Raw genomic sequence first — 22,291 nt, forward strand, 5'->3', positions numbered from 1 at the left:
ATATATATATAAATAAAAGACACCTTGCTACATGTACTGCGTTAGGCTAACCGAGACTTGTCATTTGCACTTATATATTGTTGCTCTTTTGTTAGTTTTGACTGCTTTTATTGTCCTCATTTGTAAGTCGCTTTAGATAAAAGCGTCTGCTAAATGACAACGTAAATGTAAATGTAAATATATGTCGCTCTAGAACAGTATAGGGCAAATATTCCATATTTCAACAGAAAAGTCTTTACCACTCTGACTTGTCTGCTTCTGTTTTCCCATGGCAGCTGCAAGAGATGACTTCTGGCAATCAAAAGGAATTACTGAGAGCATCTTCCCATGAGGGACATACAGCTTCCCAGAATAACACCACAACTGTATTCAGGAGAAATGATCTGTTTAACTCACTGCATGATTAAACTTATGTATACCTTAAAGCTGCAGTCCGTAAGTTTTGCCTCTTTGTCGCCATCTCTGTTTGAAAACCTGGAATTGCAGCTGTGTGCGGAATTATCTAGGGCTGTGCATCACCAGCAAAGTCACGATACGATACATATCCCGATACAGAGGCCACGATATGATACATATCACGATATGGGACTGCACTGAATTTCACCTCAAAAGAATTTAGTAAAACAGCTGTTTATTAAACACTGCATATCATAGGGCCGTTTCTTACTATTGGCAGAACAGGCAGGCACTTGACCTCTGCATTATGAAGGGCCACTATAACTGTACCACAGTACAATAGCCTATAGGTAATGGCATATGTTTCATGTTTACATTGTGCACTCCCCACCCTACAATATTCTGATTGTTTGCATCTTGTTTTTAAGCCCATATATAATAATGTACTCGTTCTAATATATTAAAATCATCTTAACATTGCTGGTAGGTTATCATTGCACAAATCAACACACTCTCTACATTTAAAAAATAAAAATTAGAAGAGTTCTAAACTAATGCGCTGTCTTCACTGTAGCTCACGCACACACGTTTAGTCAGATCACTCTGCGCGCGCACACGGACATTCTTTAGACAAGCGTTTTAGCGCTGCCCCGCAATATTATCAATAAAATAGCTTAATCGCTGAAGAGCTACATTATCTTTCTCAAGGAGCTGGTAACATCATTGTATCTGCAGGAATTAAAGCCACAGCTTCACTGTTAATAGAGTAATGCGGCAAAACGGTGGTAATTCATACATACACAGCCTCTCTCTCTCTCATATAAATGAACACTTGATAAATCACACTTTTCTGATAATATAATATTGAAGTGGAGATCGCTAAACTGCAAGCTAACCGGTGTTTTCAGAAAGCAAGCGCGTTTATCCTCAGTGGAGAGAGCGCGCACACACGGTTGCCAGGTTGACAAAGATAATTAACACATTTAGCAGATATTTCCGTATTGCTCAAGTGGGAAGCTCTGTTTCAGGGATTACATCTCTTCATATCAGGCAACCCCGGTTGTGTTCTTCTGCGGCCAGATCAAACCCCGTTGTAGCCTATATATTATGCTCTATTCATTATTTTTTAGAAACCTTGCACTTTTCTACTCTGTTTTAAACGGTGTTCTTGTATTCAAATTAAGCGCGGTCCACTGCTGCAAATGTGCCACAAATATCGATACAGGGCCAGCTGTATCGATACTCGTATCGTCAAATCTCTGTGACGATACATCGTCGTATTGATGTATCGAACACAGCACTAATATGCATGACTTTATATTAGTAAATATTATAGTGTCTTTCTCTCTCTCTGTCTCTCTCTCTCTCTCTCTCTCTCTCTCTCTTTATTAAGGTGGGTAAAGAGAGACAGTTACCTGCCTGTAGGAAGTCATAACCTCAAGGCTGCAGCGAAAGCTAAGTTAGGCTATGACCCTGTAGAGCTGGACCCAGAGGAGATGTGCCGTATGGCTACTGAAGAATCACAGGTGCTCTTCTTTTACTCTCCAGCTCCCAACTCTCACCCATAATTTCTGCACAGTCTAATCTAATTGTCATACTCTTCCAATTTCATATTAAGAAATTCTTTTAACCCAAAAATCAAACTATGCTCCCTTCGAACTGTTTTCCTTTAAAATACAAATCTTTGTAATTCCAGGCTACCTGTAATCAGAAGCACATTTATAAAGAATATAATTTCATTCACATGTGTTTCATAAACACATAATACTTTATGGATTACAATCCGCCATCAAAATGATACATTTAATTATTCCAGCTGCTGTAAGAAAAGGCTATAAACGAACCACCACCTGCAGGATCCTTCGCATGTGAGGATCCTGCAGGTGGCGGATCGTTTATCGTTATCCTAGTAGCCGGGACGACTTCTTTATGTTTACAGACGTGATGTAATGACGCAGTGCCAGTGCAATTTCCCGCGAAAACCTACCCGTACCACTCAAATTAGAAAACATTATTATAAGCTAACCGTTGTGAATCGGATAGTTTTGAACACTGGCTGGTTATGTACTTGCTCAAATATTGATTTCGGAAAGTTACGGACTGCAGCTTTAATGAAAGGTTTAAAAAGAAATATATATAAATATATAAAATAGTAATAATCACACCTGACTATAGATCCTTCCTGCCATTTCTTTACTAGCCTGAAGAGTTTGAAAATGTGTGTTCCAGATGCAAAGGTAATCTACGGATGACAACAACTCAATGATCATTGCACCAGTCAGATACAGAGTGATAAAAGCGGGAAAGGGGTGGGAGAGAAGTAAAAAAAAAAAAGTAACAATCACAATGTCATTCATGAGTAGGGGTGTGCACTAGTCTGTTTCTGTGAAAGTCTTATATTTCACTAGCTCACATTTGTTAATATGTTATTAATTCATATAGTATATCATTAGTAAGCAACAATTAATGGGGGAAAACAATAAAACCGAAACACTGAATTCAAAACACTCTCTTTGGGGGGGAAAACAAGGGAACATTAAAGCTACTTTTATGTTGACTGCAGATATAGAAACAAACTTCATAAATTAGGAAAGACGGTTGGCACATGATCGATTTTCAAAAGTACATTATAAGTAGGCCTGGGCGATAAAACTGTATTGGTATTTATCGACGGTACACCAAAGAAATAGAAAAAGAAAAATGTTCGATATAGTAGGCCTGGGTGATAAAACGGTATCGATATTTATCGATGGTACACCTTCTTCGATAACGATATAAAAATTTTTCGATATAGTGCATGATATAGGCACGTGCTATGAGTGACGCAGACAGCACACACAAACACGAACACATGCTGAATTGAGTGCTGCGCCTGCCTGTGATGAGGAGATTGTGAATAAAAAAATTAATATTAGTAGAGTTTAAAATAAACATGTGCATTTGAATGTTAGAAGTGCATCAGGGAACGTCATCAGTGGCGCACGAGATGCGGTGATAATGATGTAAGTGACGTTGTTGCATTTTAATGTTTTGTTAGTCTAGCCCACAAGATGCGCCGCTGCGGTGTTATGTATTCAAAATATTAGAGAAATATAGAAGCTCAATGCGGAGAAGATCTTTATTAGGTGAAAACCGAAACCAAGCCATTCACACAGATGCATATTCAGCGCATTTTTAGACGGACAAATATGACTGCTACACTCGCATCTCAAACAAGAGATGTAGCCATGTGAAGTTGAAACAGTTTAAACTTTTAGAAAACATTTCGCGAATTTGTGGAGGATTATTCCCTTTCACTGCGTCTCTTATGTTTTTAAATGCAATCTGCGTGATGGGCGATTCGGCTCTTTGTATTAAGCAATGCATAAATACATGATGCTGTTTTGTTCATAATTGTTTATGCAATTTACAAAATTATGTTTGATTTATACGAGTTAATTTAGACGTAATGCACGTATTTCTTTTTATAGACCGTTATTTCCTTTGCGTTGGCAATTTAATGCGCTGCATTATTTTGCTCATTGCGCCCTCCTGTGGCTTCGGGAGACAAGCCTTTGCGTTGACAATTTAAATGTGCTGCATTTATTTGCTCATTGCGCCCTCCTGTGGCCTCGGGAGACAAGCCAGAAGTTTCCTTAAGACCTATTTAATCTGCACATAAAACATTAGAAATTAGATATTCTTTTAATTTTGATTGTGTTTGACTCGCCCAGCCCTACGATATAGCGCACGATAGTTTCACACTTTTTTAATTTAAAAGCACATTATGACAGCCAAGCAGACAGAACACTCAAACATATGCTGAAACGAGTGCCGTACCTGCCTGCGTTGAGGAGACTGTGAATCAAAAAAAGGAATTAGTCTAATTTAAAATAAACATTTGCATTCTAATGCAAAAACAGTGTATTTCAAGTTTAGGTGTGCGTCAAGGAGCCTTATCAGTGGCACATGAGATGCGGTTGTGATGATTTAAGTGTCGTTGTTGCATTTTAATGTTTTTGTTAGTCTATTCAGTTGAACCCACAAGATGCGCCGCTGCTGCGTTTACCATTCAAAATATTAGAGAAATCTAGAAGCTCAATGCGGAGAAGATATTGTTTAGGTTAAAACCGAAACCAAGCCATTCACACACAACGCATTCTCAGCGCATTTTTGAGACACACAACTATGACTGTTGCACTCGCGTCTCGCACAAGAGATGAATAGAAAGCCATGTAAAGTTAAAGAAGGTTCAACTTTTAGAGAACATGTCTCGAGAATTTGTGGGGGTTTTATTCCATTCCACTGTGTCTCATATGTTTTTAAATGCAATTGTGTGATCGGCGCTTTGGCTATTTGTATTAAGCTATGCATAAATACACAATGCTGTTTTGTTCATAACGGTTTATGCAATTTATGAAATCATTTGATTTATAAATATTAGTTTAGACGTTATATAATTTTTTTTTATAGACGGCCGTTATTTTATTGCATTGAATAAACAGTTGAATGAGGTGCATTATTCTGCTCATTGCACCCTCCTGTGGCCTCAGGAGACAGGCCAAATGTTTACTTAAGACTTATTTCTAGGGCTGCAACAAACTAATATTTTGATAATCGATTAATCATTGATTATTTCACTGATTAATCAGTAGACATTTATTGATTATTCAGCTTTTGCAATTAGTTGAAATTTTGAGTTATACATATTTTAACAAATAAATAAAGGTAATCACTTCGGCTTTTGAAAATCATATTATGTAATTACAATAATTAAACAATTAATTTATACAAATAAATATATTTGGCACACAAAATGAGATGAGAGAATCTCTTATTCACCATTTAATTGTCTATTTGAAAAAGTAACTGAATGACATATTTCTGCCTAACATCTCCTTTTGTAAGTCATATGGATAAGAAACAAAATAAAGGTATGTGATAAGACGTCTTATTTTTGGATAAACTATTTTATTCACAATATAATCTCTCTCTTAAAATACCTTATAGGGTTATGATAAACAAAACAGTCCTGAGCTAGATCAAGCTTTGATCTCTGCAAAGCAAACTATCACTTTAATGAAATAAAAAAAACTTTCCCAGTAATAAAAAGATTTTATAATTAGCTAGCTCCTCACTGGAGAGCTGCTTTATAACAGAAAATAAAGTTGTAATTCTAACTGAAAGCGACACTGACTCTGGTTTTTCATGTTTAATACTGTAATGCTGATTGATTTAAGGCTATCTATTGCATAAAGTACTATATAAATAAACGTAACGTGACTGGACTTTACTGGGGTACCGAACTGCAGAGCTCGTGCAACATCCACATCGCTGTAATCAGACGCATTTTTACCTGCTGCTTTCTCACCGCTGTCAGTTTTTGTTGTTTATTTCATTATTGAGAGGAAAGCGCGAAGCATATATTTACATATTCATCCAAATGCCGTTCAGCTTTTTTACGTTTCGTCTGAGTTTGCTCTGAACTGAAGCACTGTATTCTTCTCTTGAATTGCATCCAGGAGAGCTGAATGCAGTCTGGTCAACTGCATTATTGCAGGCTCTTACATTAGGTCATATGAGATCATACGACTACTGGACAACAAAAATATATCGACTTTTTTTATTGTCAACGTTGTCGATAATGTCGACTAATCGTTTCAGCCCTACTTATTTCATTTGCATATAAAAAATAAGAAAGGATATTTTTCTATTTTATTTTGTGATTTGACTTAAAACTAAAATTAGTTGTTGTTTGACTCAATAAATTGGGTAAATTAAAAATACAGTGGTTAAATTTAAATATTTTTTTCTACTGCTCTGTTTAAAAAAGGTTATAAAAAAATTCAATAATTATCAATATCAAATCATGAAACATTATATAGTGATAATTTTTTTTTAGCTATATTGCCCAGCCTGAATTATAAGTGACCCAAACTCACAGACCTTGCAGAGATTTAGTTTGTATAGAGAAGTATTTACTACAAAACGAGCTGCTCAGAGACTAAAAACACAAGGTCATGAGCTGCTCATTTTAAAAGAACACAGTGGCACACTTCACGCATTAGACTATATAATTAAATCACAGCCTTTGCAATTTGCAAAAATCACACTAAGCCATATCACAACCTTGCATTGTTACAATTTATATTTATCTCAAGATTTTTTTTTTTTTTGGGGGATAATGTCAGCTTGCATATTGTTAAAACAATAGAATGAAGAGTTCATTTGCAAAAACCAATAAACGGCACTTAAAAAAAAAAGAGCTGATTATTATTCTCCACATATAGCGCGATCTGAGCCCTAAACACGTTTTGTCAAAAAAGCCGGTTTTGTCCACTTTCAAGGCATCGCGAGTTCACGTTTTACTACAGAAACCGACAAGCACCCTTGTTGTTGAACAGAAGCCGATAGTCCATTTTAGCAAATCAGCGCGCTGTATTCAGGTCAGGTGACAAGGCTACTTTCACTTTGAAAAGATGTGCTAGCTGAGAGGAGTTTCATCAAAGCTGACAAAGTGATCGAGGATTAATAATTTTGACGAACTTGAACCTGTGATATCTTCTTCAGGGCGAAAAAGGAAAATAAAAGCTGAAACGTTTTCACGGAACCTTGCAAAAGCAGCACGTTACAATGGTGAGGGAAAAGCTCTGTGTATTGCGTGTAATCACATTCATACAGTTTATGATTACAACAACGTTTGTCAGGCATCTACATTGTAATCTGAGGAGATTACAAAGATTAAACTAGTGTTTTTTTTAAACTCTAAAACATGAAATGTGGAGTTATCTGCTGTTGCCAAAAAACGACTGTTGGAGTTATCTGCTTTTGCTATAAAACAAACTTTTAATATGTAAAAAAAAACATACTTTCAATGAACTTTAATTTTGTAAATGACCTGTATTTACTTAAAACAACCCAACTGCAGTTTGATTGATATTACTTGGAATGCGCAATAAAAAAAACTTGATTTCTGAAAAAAAAAAATTAAAATGGAGTTATCGGTTTTTGCAAATGAACTCTTCATATATATTGTCTGCAATAATACTGCACACCGCTAGTGAAGAGAATGGATTATTATATTTGAAGATGAAGAATAACCTTTACAAGCTCCAGCAGAGGGGTGGGGGAATCCAACCACAGCTACATGAGCCTCATCAAGCACAACAGCAGCACCAGACATCAGTTTTTCTTCCCCAAGAGGAAGACTGAGACATAAGGAGCGAGATAGGGCCTGGACACCTTCAGCTCCTGTAGATGAACTTCTGAATGGCAACACACTCTCATACACACTGCCATTCAAATCTGAAATAATGTAGAGTTGGGTTGCTAGTAGTACAAAACTGTCATTTGGGTAAGATGATAAAATGAATAGAGACTTACATAAGTACAAAAGGTGTATGTTACTACCCCTGCATGTGGCAGAGAAGCTAATAGGTGCAGAGAGACCAGGTTCAGTCTCAAATCTGTGTTTCACAAGAGTGTTGGGGTTAAATCTCTGAACATACAGGCAGTGCTCTCCTCTCTAAATATATAAAAAAAGAAACAATTTAGAGCTTATTTAATAGGTTCCATTCATTATGCACTAACAGAACAAAGATCCACAAAGATTCAAAGAGACATCAGAAAAAAAACCTGTTCTGTGCTGAACAAAATGACAAGCTGGTGCTCTGCCTTAACGATAGTGCTCCACCTGTGAAAGGGATTAAACAAGAAACTTACACTTAATTTAAACAGGTCTTGACTTAAATGAGCACTGAACATCAAGTAGTGAGCTAATGCAGTATTAAAATCGTTTGCATTAGCTTCAAAACAATATGCTGCACAAACCATGGCGCTGTTGCAAGTGAACCCATATTAAAAACTGCAAATAAATACGTGTTCAAAATTGTGTTTTTGTCTTACCCCGATTCACTATGGTAAGTCTTCCAATTATTTAAATTGAGCCCTCAGAACAAACTTGAAAGGAAACTAGAGATCGACCGATATTGATTTTTTATAACCGATACCAATTATTTGCATGTTTATGTGCCCGATAACCAATATGCAGAACCGATATTTACTGTTATAAAGTAAATAAATGACTGAGTGAAGTAAGAACATACTTCACTTTGGTTTTTCCTCTTTTCAATCATATTTTTTTTTTTTTGTTGAAAATTAGCAGTCTTCCATGTTAAATTTAATCTTTATATTACAACAATAAAAAACATTTTATTTATAAAAAGCATCAACAGCAACAACACTAATATTAACAATAAGCAAAATAAATGTAGAATGTCTAATGTTTTCAAATGGAGAAAATAAATAAAGGACAGGAGTCGTATCAACTTCATTTTAAACGACCGTTTTAGTAGGTTTATAAGCTGTTTAATAGCTACAGAGTCAAGAATAATTCACTGGATAATGTTAATTCACTGAATAATGTTCTCTGGAATATTGGAATATAACAAACAAAACATTGTATTTTATTGCATTTCTCAACTGGAATGTTATATCAGAATTATTAATAATGTTTTTGTCCTTCTAGATTATGAAATGCCTGCTGACAGCGCAGTTTATCTATGCAGTTACACAGAACTATACTCAAACTGCCATCGCTCGCGGAGATAATAATTTCCATAGAGTTTGTTAGCGAAATAATGTTATACAGTAAATGTTAATACAATTTAGGGTGTTTTAAACAAGTGAATCTTGTTAAAAGTTACATGCGGTGGCCGTGCTGGAGCATTTCCTGAGCATCAACGCGATGAGTGAACAACAATATGAAAGCGGCTTCACGAGACGAATGATGAGCAAATATACAACAGAGAGAATTAAATTAAATTTCTTGAATTGCGCGAGACTGTTGAAAGCGCAACAGCGCCGCCTTGTGACACTGCAATGTGCAGTGCTCTTTTTTTAATGAAATCATTTTGAAGTTTAATAATCGATAGGCTGTATCGCGATTTATGTTTTTCCATCCCCAAAATATAAGATGACTTAAAATGATCATTAAGACGTTTGTTTTACCATTTCATGTATTTAAGACTTTTTAAGGCATTAAATTTAAGAAAACTCACCCGGAGGGATTTTGCTTTATTCACACACGTGCTCCTTGAATACATTTTACAGTTGCGCACATCTATTTTTATTTGCGACTGAAGCGCCCGCACTGTCAAGCCCTGTCTTTGTCTGTGAAACATCCGCCGCATCTCTGCAGCGCACGTGGGAGCGTCAGCAGGAGTAAACCGTTCTCGCGCACACAGAACGAGCAGATACGAAATGTGTAGGGCGAGGGGAGATTTTCCACTAGTTAATCGATCGCGGATGGTTTCATTATTTTGGGCGGATAAAAAAGTATGAAAATAAAAATAATAAAAGCAAAAATGTTTCTCCATATAAACTTGGGCGGCCGTTAATATACCCGAGCGGCCCGCCCAAGTAAAGTCCAAGTGTGGGAAGCGCTGTTATTGCAATTTATTGGATGGGAGGCGTGCTACAATGTTCTGTTCATTATCTGAAAACAGGCTTGACTAATCGATTCTTGAGATTTATAAATCAATATCGCTTCATAAAAATAAGAATCGATTAAAATTGAGAAATCTATATTTTTTTACCCAGCCCTAGCAGATATTGCTTCCTGTGATCGACAATCGGCGATAGTCTCCAATAAATCCTGATCGGAGCATCCTTAGTTTTGTGCCTGCTGTTCGCAGCCCCATCAGAACAAAACCATTTTCAGGCTATGACTCACCAACTGAAAACCCCAGCCAGTAAATTTTCAGAACTCTATTTAATAATATAAAGCCCTGCTTAAAAGGGATGTTATAGTCAGAAGTCTGTGATCTCTGACCTGATAATCTCATCCTCTGTCAAAACATCCTCTATGGGCTGTTGTGGGGAAGCAAGCAGTGAGTCCAGGAACCTGACAGCCCCACAACAAAACAGCACCACGGGCTCAGAGTCAGTAGCTGACAGCACTTTGAGAACATCAGCTGAAACCTGAAAAAAAAAAAAGTCAGAAAAAATATCTTAGATACTAAAGTTCAAATGCTACACTTGGTATTAACATCAGTTTCAGACAATTCATTTGAAATGGTGTAATTGGAGTACAAAATGTTTTATAAAATAGTCCACTTCAACATTCAGAGGTGGTCAAAAATGCAAGTGGCCACATTGATTTTGCAGTTTAAATGTCAATCTGCCTGATCAAAACAGCTCTTCCCTAGAGAAATCAGACAAAAGGTTACAAGTAGTGTTAATTTCGTTAACGAAAAATATGACGAAAAATGTTTGTTGACGAGTTTTTTTCCCATGACTTAGAAGAGATAACAATAAGGGCAATAAATAACTATGACTATATCAACGTGCAATATCACTGACGATAAAAGGCGAGACTAAAATGTAGGCCTATTTTAAAAAATAAAAACTATACCAATTTATTTTCGAAATAAAGGAGACAAAATGTAGAAATAAAGGAGACAAAATATTATTGCAGACTGCTTGTACATGCCTCTACTAAACGAGCTTTCATGTGTGCAGTTGCCAGATTCAAAACCACAAATCAGAGATTCTCTGTTAAAATACATTTGTTTGCGATTGTGGTTGCTGAATAAATTAAGCTGTCACGATTATGAAATTTGGCTGACGATTAATTGTCTAAAAATAGTCACGGTTATTGCGATTAATTGTCTGTTTTAGGGCTTTGGCGATTATGACAATTATGCCGATTAATTTTGTGTGTTTTTTTATGGCTTTCATTATATAATTGTGATTAATTTAATGGTTCAGTAAATAATTGTTATCTTTTAATCTTTTTTGAGTTATTATTTTGCAGTGTAAGATTACATAGAGTATTCCAAATTCTAAGAATCGGCCAATACCAATCCAACACCAGTGCTATTTTTTTTTTCTACACCACTACAGAATATCAATACTGTGTTTGTGGAACTAATGGTAACTCTTTTAAACCCTTTGTTAAACGCAATCCACTAAATACACACTTCCTCATTACAGAGAAAAACTACATTTGAATAAAAATATATAAGCTATGAAATTAAACTAGCTGACTGTATAATTTAGCAGCAGAAACAATATCTTGAAAAAATCTTTGGTGCACATTATACAATTTAAACCGGTTTATTCTGTTAACTATTTGTATTCTTACAAAATACATTCATGAAAAGATAGAAATCATGAGAAAAATAAAAGCTTCTAATAATCTTTGTATGCAAAACTTTGATAATGTGAATTAAGCTCTTATGCACATCCAGGGTGCAGAATGGTGCACTTGAAGCAACATGGAGTCGCAGCGCTTATGCACATCTAGGGTGCAGAATGATGTGCTTAAAGCCTCCTGTCACAGTGCGCTGCACTCCACACGGTAACGTTACAAGAGAAGAAAAATGAGAGAGCAATGAACTCCAGCAAGATGTCTTTTTATGCGAATCCCCAGACCTTTATCTACGCATCAAGTATTATAATGGGAATATGAATGAATGAATTATGCATTTTATATAGCACTTTATTATGTATTGTTGTACACCCAAAGCGCTTTACAATCATGTTGGGGATCTCTCCTCAACCACCACCAATGTGCAGCATCCACCTGGAATGATGCGACGGCAGCCACAGGACAACAGCGCCAGTGCGCTCACCACGACGGACAAACATGACTGCTGCACTCGCGTCTCATGCAAGATATGCAAAGAAAGTCATGCAAAGTTAAAACAGCTTTAACGTTTAGAAAACGCGACGCGAATTTGTGAAGGTTTATTCCATTTCACTGCGTCTCATTTGTTTTTAAATGCAATCTGTGTGATCGGCGATTTGGCTCTTTGTATTAGGCTAAGCAATGCATAAACACATGATGCTGTTTTGTTCATAATTGTAATACCAATCCAACACCAGCGCTTTTTTTTTTTCTACACCACTACAGAATATCAATACTGTGTTTGTGGAACTAATGGTAACTCTTTTAAACCCTTTGTTAAACGCAATCCACTAAATACACACTTCCTCATTACAGAGAAAAACTACATTTGAATAAAAATATATAAGCTATGAAATTAAACTAGCTGACTGTATAATTTAGCAGCAGAAACAATATCTTGAAAAAATCTTTGGTGCACATTATACAATTTAAACCGGTTTATTCTGTTAACTATTTGTATTCTTACAAAATACATTCATGAAAAGATAGAAATCATGAGAAAAATAAAAGCTTCTAATAATCTTTGTATGCAAAACTTTGATAATGTGAATTAAGCTCTTATGCACATCCAGGGTGCAGAATGGTGCACTTGAAGCAACATGGAGTCGCAGCGCTTATGCACATCTAGGGTGCAGAATGATGTGCTTAAAGCCTCCTGTCACAGTGCGCTGCACTCCACACGGTAACGTTACAAGAGAAGAAAAATGAGAGAGCAATGAACTCCAGCAAGATGTCTTTTTATGCGAATCCCCAGACCTTTATCTACGCATCAAGTATTATAATGGGAATATGAATGAATGAATTATGCATTTTATATAGCACTTTATTATGTATTGTTGTACACCCAAAGCGCTTTACAATCATGTTGGGGATCTCTCCTCAACCACCACCAATGTGCAGCATCCACCTGGAATGATGCGACGGCAGCCACAGGACAACAGCGCCAGTGCGCTCACCACACACCAGCTTGCATTTTAATGTTTTGTTAGTCTAGCCCACGAGACGCGCCGCTGCCGTGTTATTTGTTCAAAATATTAGAGAAATATAGTAGCTCAATGCGTAGAAGATCTTGATTAGGTTAAAACCGAAACCAAGCCATTCATACAGAACGCATATTCAGCACATTTTTAGACGGACAAACATGACTGCTGCACTCGCGTCTCATGCAAGATATGCAAAGAAAGTCATGCAAAGTTAAAACAGCTTTAACGTTTAGAAAACGCGACGCGAATTTGTGAAGGTTTATTCCATTTCACTGCGTCTCATTTGTTTTTAAATGCAATCTGTGTGATCGGCGATTTGGCTCTTTGTATTAGGCTAAGCAATGCATAAACACATGATGCTGTTTTGTTCATAATTGTTTATGCAGTTTACAAAATTATATTTGTTTTATACATGTTCATTTAGACGTTATGCACGTTTTTATAGACAGTTATTTGAATTGACAGTTTAATGCTCTGCATTATTTTGCTCATTGCACCTTCCTGTGGCCTCGGGAAACAAGTCAAAAGTTTCCTTAAGACTTATTTAATCTGCATATAAAACATAAGTAGATATTTGTTTACATTTTATTTTGTGTTTGACTGTTAAAAAATAATACATATGCCTATATATATTTGTTGTTTGTCTTAATAAAGTGGGCAAATTAAAAATACATTGGGTAAATAAAAAAAAAAAGTCTATTGCTCGGTTTTAAAAAAGTTTACAAAAAATGTCAATAATTATCGATACCGAACGATATGAAACATTTTTTAGCTATATCGCCCAGCCCTAGCGTGTAGTATACCTTTTTCATTTGTTCCGGTCTTACTTAATGCTGCTATATGCTGATAACCAAGCATGTAATTATACGCCTTCAGGCTTTTATTATTTTTACAATGAAACAGACAAGCAAAACGAAACAGATCAGAGAAATAAATCTTTATTATTAACCAGCTATCCCATACTATAATTAAAACAACCTGTTGCTCTGTAAACTATATGTGTATTGTACATAAAATACATGGAATTACACATACTATTTTTTGACAATAATTTATGAATATTCATTTGTTCATTAATTATGAATGTTAGAAAGGCTGCACTAAACCTTGTTCATTTAAGTGTTACCTCCGTTTACATTTTAATTGTTTAGGTTTTATAAATATTTATTTTTTGTAGATGTTTCAGCAAAAGAAAAGGAAAGGCTGCACCTCAATTGTTTACATTTTTAAATGAAGGTTTTAATAAATATTTATGCATAATAAATGTTTCTGCATGTCTCTCATTTACTGTAATTACATGTATTATATTGGCCTCATATCGGTCAATCAGCCAGATTGATTTCTCAATATCGGAATCGGCCATTAAAAATCCCATAGCAGTCGACCACTAGTCTTGAATTATGTATTGTAAGCTATTTAATAAACCAATGTATCTTAATCTGGATAGTGTTTTGCATTGTTCCAAAATGTCCATTAAAATGTTCATTCTTCATTTTCTGTGCATGACACACTGACGTTACATTACAGAATGGCTCTTTCTGCATTATCCTGAAAACATCACATCCTTTTCCTGGCAAAAATGTCCCAAGTCCTTTACATAGAAATCAGTCTACAGGATTTTATAGACAACCTAGGAAATAGGGGAAGGTCTCATTTTTTAAAATTGTTAACAAGCTGTTCACACACTCAAAAACAAATAAGTGATTAATACATGACAGTTTTTACATATAGCCCCTTCAATATTAAAGGATTAGTTCACCCAAAAATGAAAATTCTGTCATTAATTACTCACCCTAGTGTCAAGATGATTGACAAAGTAGTCCGTGTGACATCAGTGGTTCAACTGTGAAGTTACGAAGCTACGATAATACTTTTTTTGCACAAAGAAAACAAAAAGTAACGACTATATTCCACATTTTCGTCTCTACTTTTTTTTAACTTATGGACGCGCGTTCACGACAGTATCATGACGCGAGCGTGTGGCGGCGCTGACCCAGATCCGGCATAATGACTAGAGCCAGAACAATATATCGTTTTGCCAATATTATTGGCCGATTTGAGCCTGTCGCCGATATATCGGTATCGGCGAAAATGCCACCGATATGATTTTTTTTTTTTTTTACAGAACATATAACGCAGATAAAATGCTTGAAATGGTGTAATTACTTAGTTTGTCCAGCAGAGCGCGCTCCATTGTTTGCTTCTGGTGACCAGCAAACCCTTTCACTTCAGTAAGGTCTCTTCAGGCAGCGGCATTCAAGCGGTGTCTTCACTACTCAAGAGTCAAGCGTTGTCTTAACGGTAAGTTGCTAACTAGTTTGTGAATACATAACTTACTGTAAAGTTAATAAACAATGACCCCATAAGTTTCCAGTGTTTCCCATACATTGATTTATTTGTGGCAGCCGCCACAATATCCATATTGACGGTCACAAATATCCACCGACACCTGCCATCAGCTCCCGTGTCTCACACACACGAGCGCGACTTTAGCACTATATTCAGCAATTTTCAGAACCTTTTAGTGGCTTTTTTCCAACCTTTTTTTTGAACTACAGCTAAGTTGAACGATTTCGCCAGTACTGCCCTGCGAGCGCGAGGTCTGACTTTCCCGTCGCAGTATCTCCTCTCTCGGCGTCTATTCTGTGCAGCGAGCGGCAGAGAAGCAGCACATTCAGTGGCCGTACCGCAGCAGACTCGTCAATAAATGAGTACAAAACAGTGTTTCCAAGCACCTGTCGCTTACTGATTGTTTGGAATTATAAATATGAGCGTAGTTCGTCTGTTAATATCACATGCACTTTTTTGTTTGTTGTTTTTTTCAGTTTGTCAGGCAGCGGCATTCAAGCGGTGTCTTCACTACTCAAGAGTCAAGCGTTGTCTTAACGGTAAGTTGCTAACTAGTTTGTGAATACATAACTTACTGTAAAGTTAATAAACAATGACCCCATAAGTTTCCAGTGTTTCCCATACATTGATTTATTTGTGGCAGCCGCCACAATATCCATATTGACGGTCACAAATATCCACCGACACCTGCCATCAGCTCCCGTGTCTCACACACACGAGCGCGACTTTAGCACTATATTCAGCAATTTTCAGAACCTTTTAGTGGCTTTTTTCCAACCTTTTTTTTGAACTACAGCTAAGTTGAACGATTTCGCCAGTACTGCCCTGCGAGCGCGAGGTCTGACTTTCCCGTCGCAGTATCTCCTCTCTCGGCGTCTATTCTGTGCAGCGAGCGGCAGAGAAGCAGCACATTCAGTGGCCGTACCGCAGCAGACTCGTCAATAAATGAGTACAAAACAGTGTTTCCAAGCACCTGTCAGTTACTGACTGTTTGGGCTTATAAATATAAACAGTTCGTCTGTTAATATGTACATAGTTTATTACTCAGACGCAGGCAGTGTGCTGCATGAGACAAAAAAGTAGTATAGCCAAAACAACCGCATATAGTCGGTGTTGATGTTGATATGTTGATTTTAATAAAAATAAAATAAAAAGATGAAGTCATTAGTGAAGATTAAGCTACAGTATTGAGAATATAATATTGAATAAAACATGCCAAACCAGTTTGGTTCCAGCTCAAATATATCATTCTGTTAATGTCTCATACTTTATATATATTTTTTTATTTTGATTTTTTTACAGATGGCTGAGGGTGGAAGTAGTAAGGAGTGGGACTACTTTAACAAGGACTCATCTGGTACAGTTATCTGTAATATCGGGCAGGCTGTGTCTGTCAGGGATCAGGCAGCCTCAAACAGAAAAATACAACCAACTTGTGGGCACATCTTAAAGTGAAACAAAGAAGTCTATCATGAGGCACATGATAAAGCAGCACAGCCTAAAGACGACAAAGCTCCATCACAGCCCACACTCCAACAAGTGTTTGATAAGACCACAAAGTGGACCACACACGATCGAAGGTCAAAGGAGCTGGACAAGTTGATCATGGAAATGATCGCCACAGATATCCTGCCTTATGATGTTGTGGAGGGTGCTGGTTTTAAAAGATTACTGGCCAAGACAGAGCCCAGGTACCCTTTGAAAAGTGAGAAGTATTTCCGCACTCAGCTGATGGACCAAATTCACTCAAAAGTTGTAACACGAATAAAGCAACTTCTTTCTGTGGAAAATGCAGGAAACAGCATTGCTTTTACCACTGACTGTTGGTCTGGTTCTACTGAAGCCCTCATGAGCTTAACGGCTCATTTCATCGACAAAAACTGGAATAGAGTCCAAACTGTGTTGAATGTGAAGGCCATGTCTGGGTCCCACACAGGGGAATACATTGGGCAGATCTTCCTGACCACGCTTGAGAAATGGAACATCAACACACACAGCGTGTCCTCCTAGCGCTAAGGGACAATGGCGCGAATATGGTAAAAGGCATGAGACTTCCAGAGATGCCTGACCTGAGCTGCAGTGCTCATACACTTCAACTGATCATTAATGACGGCCTCAGCTCCCAGAGGGTGGTGGGGGACATATTGGCCAAACTAAAAAGAATAGTCACACACTTTAACCACTCAGTTATTGCACAGCAACGGCTGTCTGTAATTCAGAAGGAGGTTGGTGTTCCTCAACATTCCATACTCCAGGCTGTGCCAACCAGGTGGAACTCCACACTACACATGCTCCTGAGGATGCTGGAGCAAAAGAGAGCAATCACAGCCTATTCAAGTGACCATGGGCATTTCACCTGTCCAACTGCGGACGAGTGGGATGTGGCAGCCAACCTGGTGGAGACCCTGACACCACTAGAAGAGATAACACAGGAAATGAGCAAAGCAGACTCCTCTGCCTCCTACATTTGGAAAAGCTGTGCTTCCTGCATAAACCTGCCCCTGCTGGACTGGCAGTAGCTTGATTGCCCTACACATTTACCTTATTTTCTTAATTCAAGTTATATATAGGGGGAAGTCGTGGCCTAATGGTTAGAGAGTCGGACTTGTAACCCAAAGGTTGCGGGTTCGAGTCTCGTACCGTGGGTAACCATACTTGGCCACACGTCACTATATATATATTTTTATACTAAAAAAATATATATATTTTTTTACACTATATATATAATATTTGTGTTTAAAAGTTATTTATAATAAGTGAAGTGAAGTTTACCGTTTAGTGCACTGATGTCATACTCATTTTGAATAATAAAGTTTATTGTTAAATTGTTAAATACCCTGCCTCCATTACAAATCTTTGTCACGTCATTATAAGTGTTTGATCACCACAATTGATCATTGCAAAAAATGTGTTGATGTATATCTATTATGTTTATGTATATACAGTATTCTATATACAGTAACTGTACCAGTCAAAAGTTTGGACACACGAATGGAAAAGTGTCCAAATGTTTGACTGGTACTGTACTATAATATACACAAAGAATATCAGTCGATATATCGGTATCAGTATTTTTTTACTCCCTAATATCGGTATCGGCCCCCAAAAAACCCATATTGGTCGGGCTCTAATAATGACGTCATCACGCTGGATCTGGGTCAGCGCCGGCGCCGCCACACACTCGCGTCATGGTACTGTCATGAACATGAGAGAGAGAGATGCAGAGCATGTGTAGAGCAGGGGACGCGAGGAACAGCATTGAGAACAGCTGCTTTAGAACATTGATTTTGAAACTTGTGAATCCATTAGAATCTTTAGAAGACAGAATCGCGATTCATATGTGAATAGATTTTTAAGTGCACTTCTAGTTTTCTCTTCTTCTTCTCTAAAGCAGCACAGCATGGCCTCACCCCCTTTGCTGCCTTTTCCCGAGGGCAGGGTTTATCTGGGTTTGTTACGTCACAAACCCGGGAAGTAACTTGTTGTAGTCCCTACTAGCGCTGTCGCGATTCGTCGACTATTCGATTTTTTAAAAATCCTCGACTTCATTTTGCTCGTGTCGACTAACCGGCAAAATACTGGAAGTGGCGCATTTCACGGACGAGAATCCATAAAACAAATTATTAGACTGTTTCCCAAGGCTGCATGATATATTAAACCCATTTAAAAATCATAATCAAAATAAAAGCTCAAACCCTCACTCTGAGTTTACACGTTTTGATGTATACATATTCAATTACAGTGGCTATAGCATTTCTGTCCTAAAGAAATGGCCAAATATTAAAGATTAAGAGGACATTTGAATGAAATGATGCTTGGTCAATATTAAACGAGGATTAGATCGCACAGCAATGTGTAAACAATCATCAGGCCGTTGGCGCCCCCTGCAGGCCTTTTTTGCAATGCGTAATGTACATTAGCTCTATTGTTTATCATACCTTATGTATTTTAACAATTTTGTTCAATAAAACCATATGATTTCTTGCTTTTGATACTTTATTTGAACTAATTATTATTGCCTCATTGCTATTATATATGTATTTTAAGTAATTTTAAAGGCTATTGTTCACTTACATCTATTTTTATTACCACAAATAATTTATTATAATTATAGGGCACTATGAAATCAGTTTTATTTCCAAATTCATTTTTTTCCATTTTCATTTTTCCATATTGTTTTAATGGTTAAATTAAATTTTAATTTAGTCTCATTAATTGAGTTTTACAGTTTTATCTTTACCAAATTCTGTTTTCCATTATTTTCTGGATTCTATTTTAATGGTTCCATAAAATGTTAATAATCAAAAGCATCTTCAATTAATTTATTTTATTTTTAAAAAATACAAGTTTTTTTTTTCAGAAATACTGCACATTTACATTTTTCTCCTAAATAAATTCTGGTAAATAATATTTCTGCTCCATACTCCTTTAAAAAGTGTTTTTTGATTATAATTTTATTATTAGTAGACTAGAACACTTCAGAAATACTGCACATTTACATTTTTCTCCTAAATAAATTCTGGTAAATAATATTTCTGGTAAATACTCCTAAAAGTGTTTTTTGATTATAATCGTATTATTAGTAGACTAGAACACGTGGATATGTTGTCATTCTTACACTATAATACTGAACTTTGATTTCAGTGATTTGGACTATGAGATGGCCACCTGCTTCTTGCATTTATGTTGCACTTTACTTTTTTACGTTTGGATTTCATTTGGTTTAATGAAATATAGTTTTATAAAATATTTGTAAGTAAAATTGTAGATTTTTTTTTTGCGGGAAATTAATCGTTTAGATTAATTGATTAATCGATAAAAATAGTTGTTAGTGGCAGCCCTAGTCCCTACCAGCCGTTTTTGTAGGCATTAAACTGCCAGAATTTTAAAAGACGATATCTACGTTTGCATTGAACTTTCAGCTTCGTAACTTTGCAGATATTGATTATGCTCAAACAGCAACATTACAGACTAACTAACATTAAAAAGTGAAATCGCAATCAACCACCCCTTTAAGGGTCAAATTGTTCCTAGAGCACCGGTTGTTTATGCTCAAACAGCAACATTACACACTAACTAACGTTAAAAAAGTGAAATCACAATGAACCACCCCTTTAAGTAATATTCATTTGACTGTGCTAACACTATCAGATGAGAACAAAACTTCAAATGAATTGAGCTAGATGATGATGATGACGACAATTGACCTATCGGTAAGCCCCAGCCCCCTAAGTTACTGTTGCTTTCTCAGACAAAAGGAGTAGCTAACTGTCTTACAATGACAGCTGTCAGCGTGAAAACCTTGTCCCAAGATGTTTTTGATCAATTTTGGACACAGAAGGACCACCATTCAAGTGGGACTTAAACATGCCATGGAGGGATATATAAAAGATTTTAAAATAAATATGGTGGGTAACAAGATTAATTTGGAAGCGAGGGTTTACAGATAATGCAAGCGGGAGAAGCCTCATTACGGTCGTCACGATCGCAGATGACAACATCCAGGATTCATGTACCGCAGGGTAAGATTCAATTAATTTACATTTAACCAGTTTAATATGGAGAGGCACTGAAATGTAGACCTTCGTTTGTGTTTTTGACCTACACTGTACATGACGTGTGAACAGTTAGCTATTTAGGTTTGTAAGTTAGCATGGACTCAACTCAACTTTAACTTGAGCTAGTTTTATCAAGAGATACCTTGCTGAAGCACAAGATGACATTAACAATCTGCTTGAGCAGATGAAAATTGTAACTTAATGAGAGTATGACAAACAGAAAATGAACGTTTTCGTCCTCATTGGGATTGGGGTTGAATGCTTAGGGCGATTTTGCTATGTTTTGTTTGGGTTTAGGTAGGGGTGCTCCGATTGATCTGCTACCTATCACTATCGCCAATAATCGCTTTGGGGATGTTTGATCGGCGGTCTCTAAAAAGGCCGATCTCAAAAAAACGATCTCAAGCTGATGATGCTGCCGTGAAAGGTTTTGCACGATATGCAGCGGCACCGTCTCTGTCCGGCGCGAGTGAAATAATTATAATGCTGAAGGTGAGGTACTCACCTTCATTTCTTCATTAAATAACTTATTTTTTTGAAAACCTTGTGTGAGACGTAATTTCACAAACAGCGTGAGTGAATCACCACGCACACACTCTCTCAAAATACGCAAATGTCTTCAAATCACCACATCGCGTCTGTCAATAAGAGAGCTGCACGCTGCACAGTTGACACAGGAATTGTCACTTGTGGTCCGTCAGTGGGTTCCAGTAGCGGTGCGTCTGCAGCAGTGCAGAGATAGATTCCGCACCGAGTCTATTGCTGCGCTTCAAGCGCTGAATTAAAGTAACAGCGCATTTTTTGCATTAAATATGAACATGGATTGACACGAAAATGTAGTAATTACACCATAAATGCATATTTTTAAAGGGGTCCTATTATTGCTGCTGCAGATTTAGTGCATCAGAGAAAACGAAGAAGAGCTGCTGTGCTGTAGCGTCAAATTTTCGGCATGTCTAGAACAATTCTTACAAGTACAACACAACGTAGCTGGGCGCCGCAGACAGACGCCGAATGGCGCCACCGGTGTGCCTACTCTCATAGAAAATAATGTATTTGAATTTTAAAGATGTGGCGCGATGCAACGCTGCACTTCTCGCCCGGTGTGCGACTGCCTGAAACGCTGTTTTTTTTTTTCACCTCCATGCCCAAACGTCTTTGTTTGGGCTTCCGAAAGCGGATGATGTCAGGAAACAGTGGTTGTCACCCCCAAAACAAAAACAAGTAAAATCACTTTGTATTCATTTGCATAACACCATCCAAATGTTCACGAAAAGAAAGAAGGCGTAACTTTTATTCTCGCTGTAGTATTGTTGCTGCCGCCATGTCGTGAA

General features: G+C 37.0%; 1 protein-coding gene across 3 annotated transcripts in view; it reads right to left on the minus strand.

Annotated features, from left to right (window-relative positions):
• LOC107676134 (nucleolar protein 11-like) overlaps positions 1 to 22,291 on the minus strand; it is a 56,108-nt gene that overhangs the window by 11,813 nt on the left and 22,004 nt on the right. For 2 of the 3 annotated variants that reach the window (XM_016470655.1, XM_016470654.1), the window contains exons 4-9: positions 10,208 to 10,356; positions 8,011 to 8,068; positions 7,759 to 7,900; positions 7,477 to 7,680; positions 2,562 to 2,638; positions 240 to 363 (exon numbers count right to left, since the gene is read on the minus strand). In XM_016470655.1, the coding sequence (XP_016326141.1) occupies positions 240 to 363; positions 2,562 to 2,638; positions 7,477 to 7,680; positions 7,759 to 7,900; positions 8,011 to 8,068; positions 10,208 to 10,356 (754 nt within the window). The remainder of the gene's footprint in view (positions 1 to 239; positions 364 to 2,561; positions 2,639 to 7,476; positions 7,681 to 7,758; positions 7,901 to 8,010; positions 8,069 to 10,207; positions 10,357 to 22,291) is intronic. The other variant, XM_016470656.1, reaches the window with a different exon arrangement.

The sequence above is a fragment of the Sinocyclocheilus anshuiensis genome, unplaced genomic scaffold (assembly GCF_001515605.1).
Source record: "Sinocyclocheilus anshuiensis isolate Anshui unplaced genomic scaffold, SAMN03320099.WGS_v1.1 scaffold3553, whole genome shotgun sequence".
Classification (NCBI taxonomy): Eukaryota; Metazoa; Chordata; class Actinopteri; order Cypriniformes; family Cyprinidae; genus Sinocyclocheilus; species Sinocyclocheilus anshuiensis.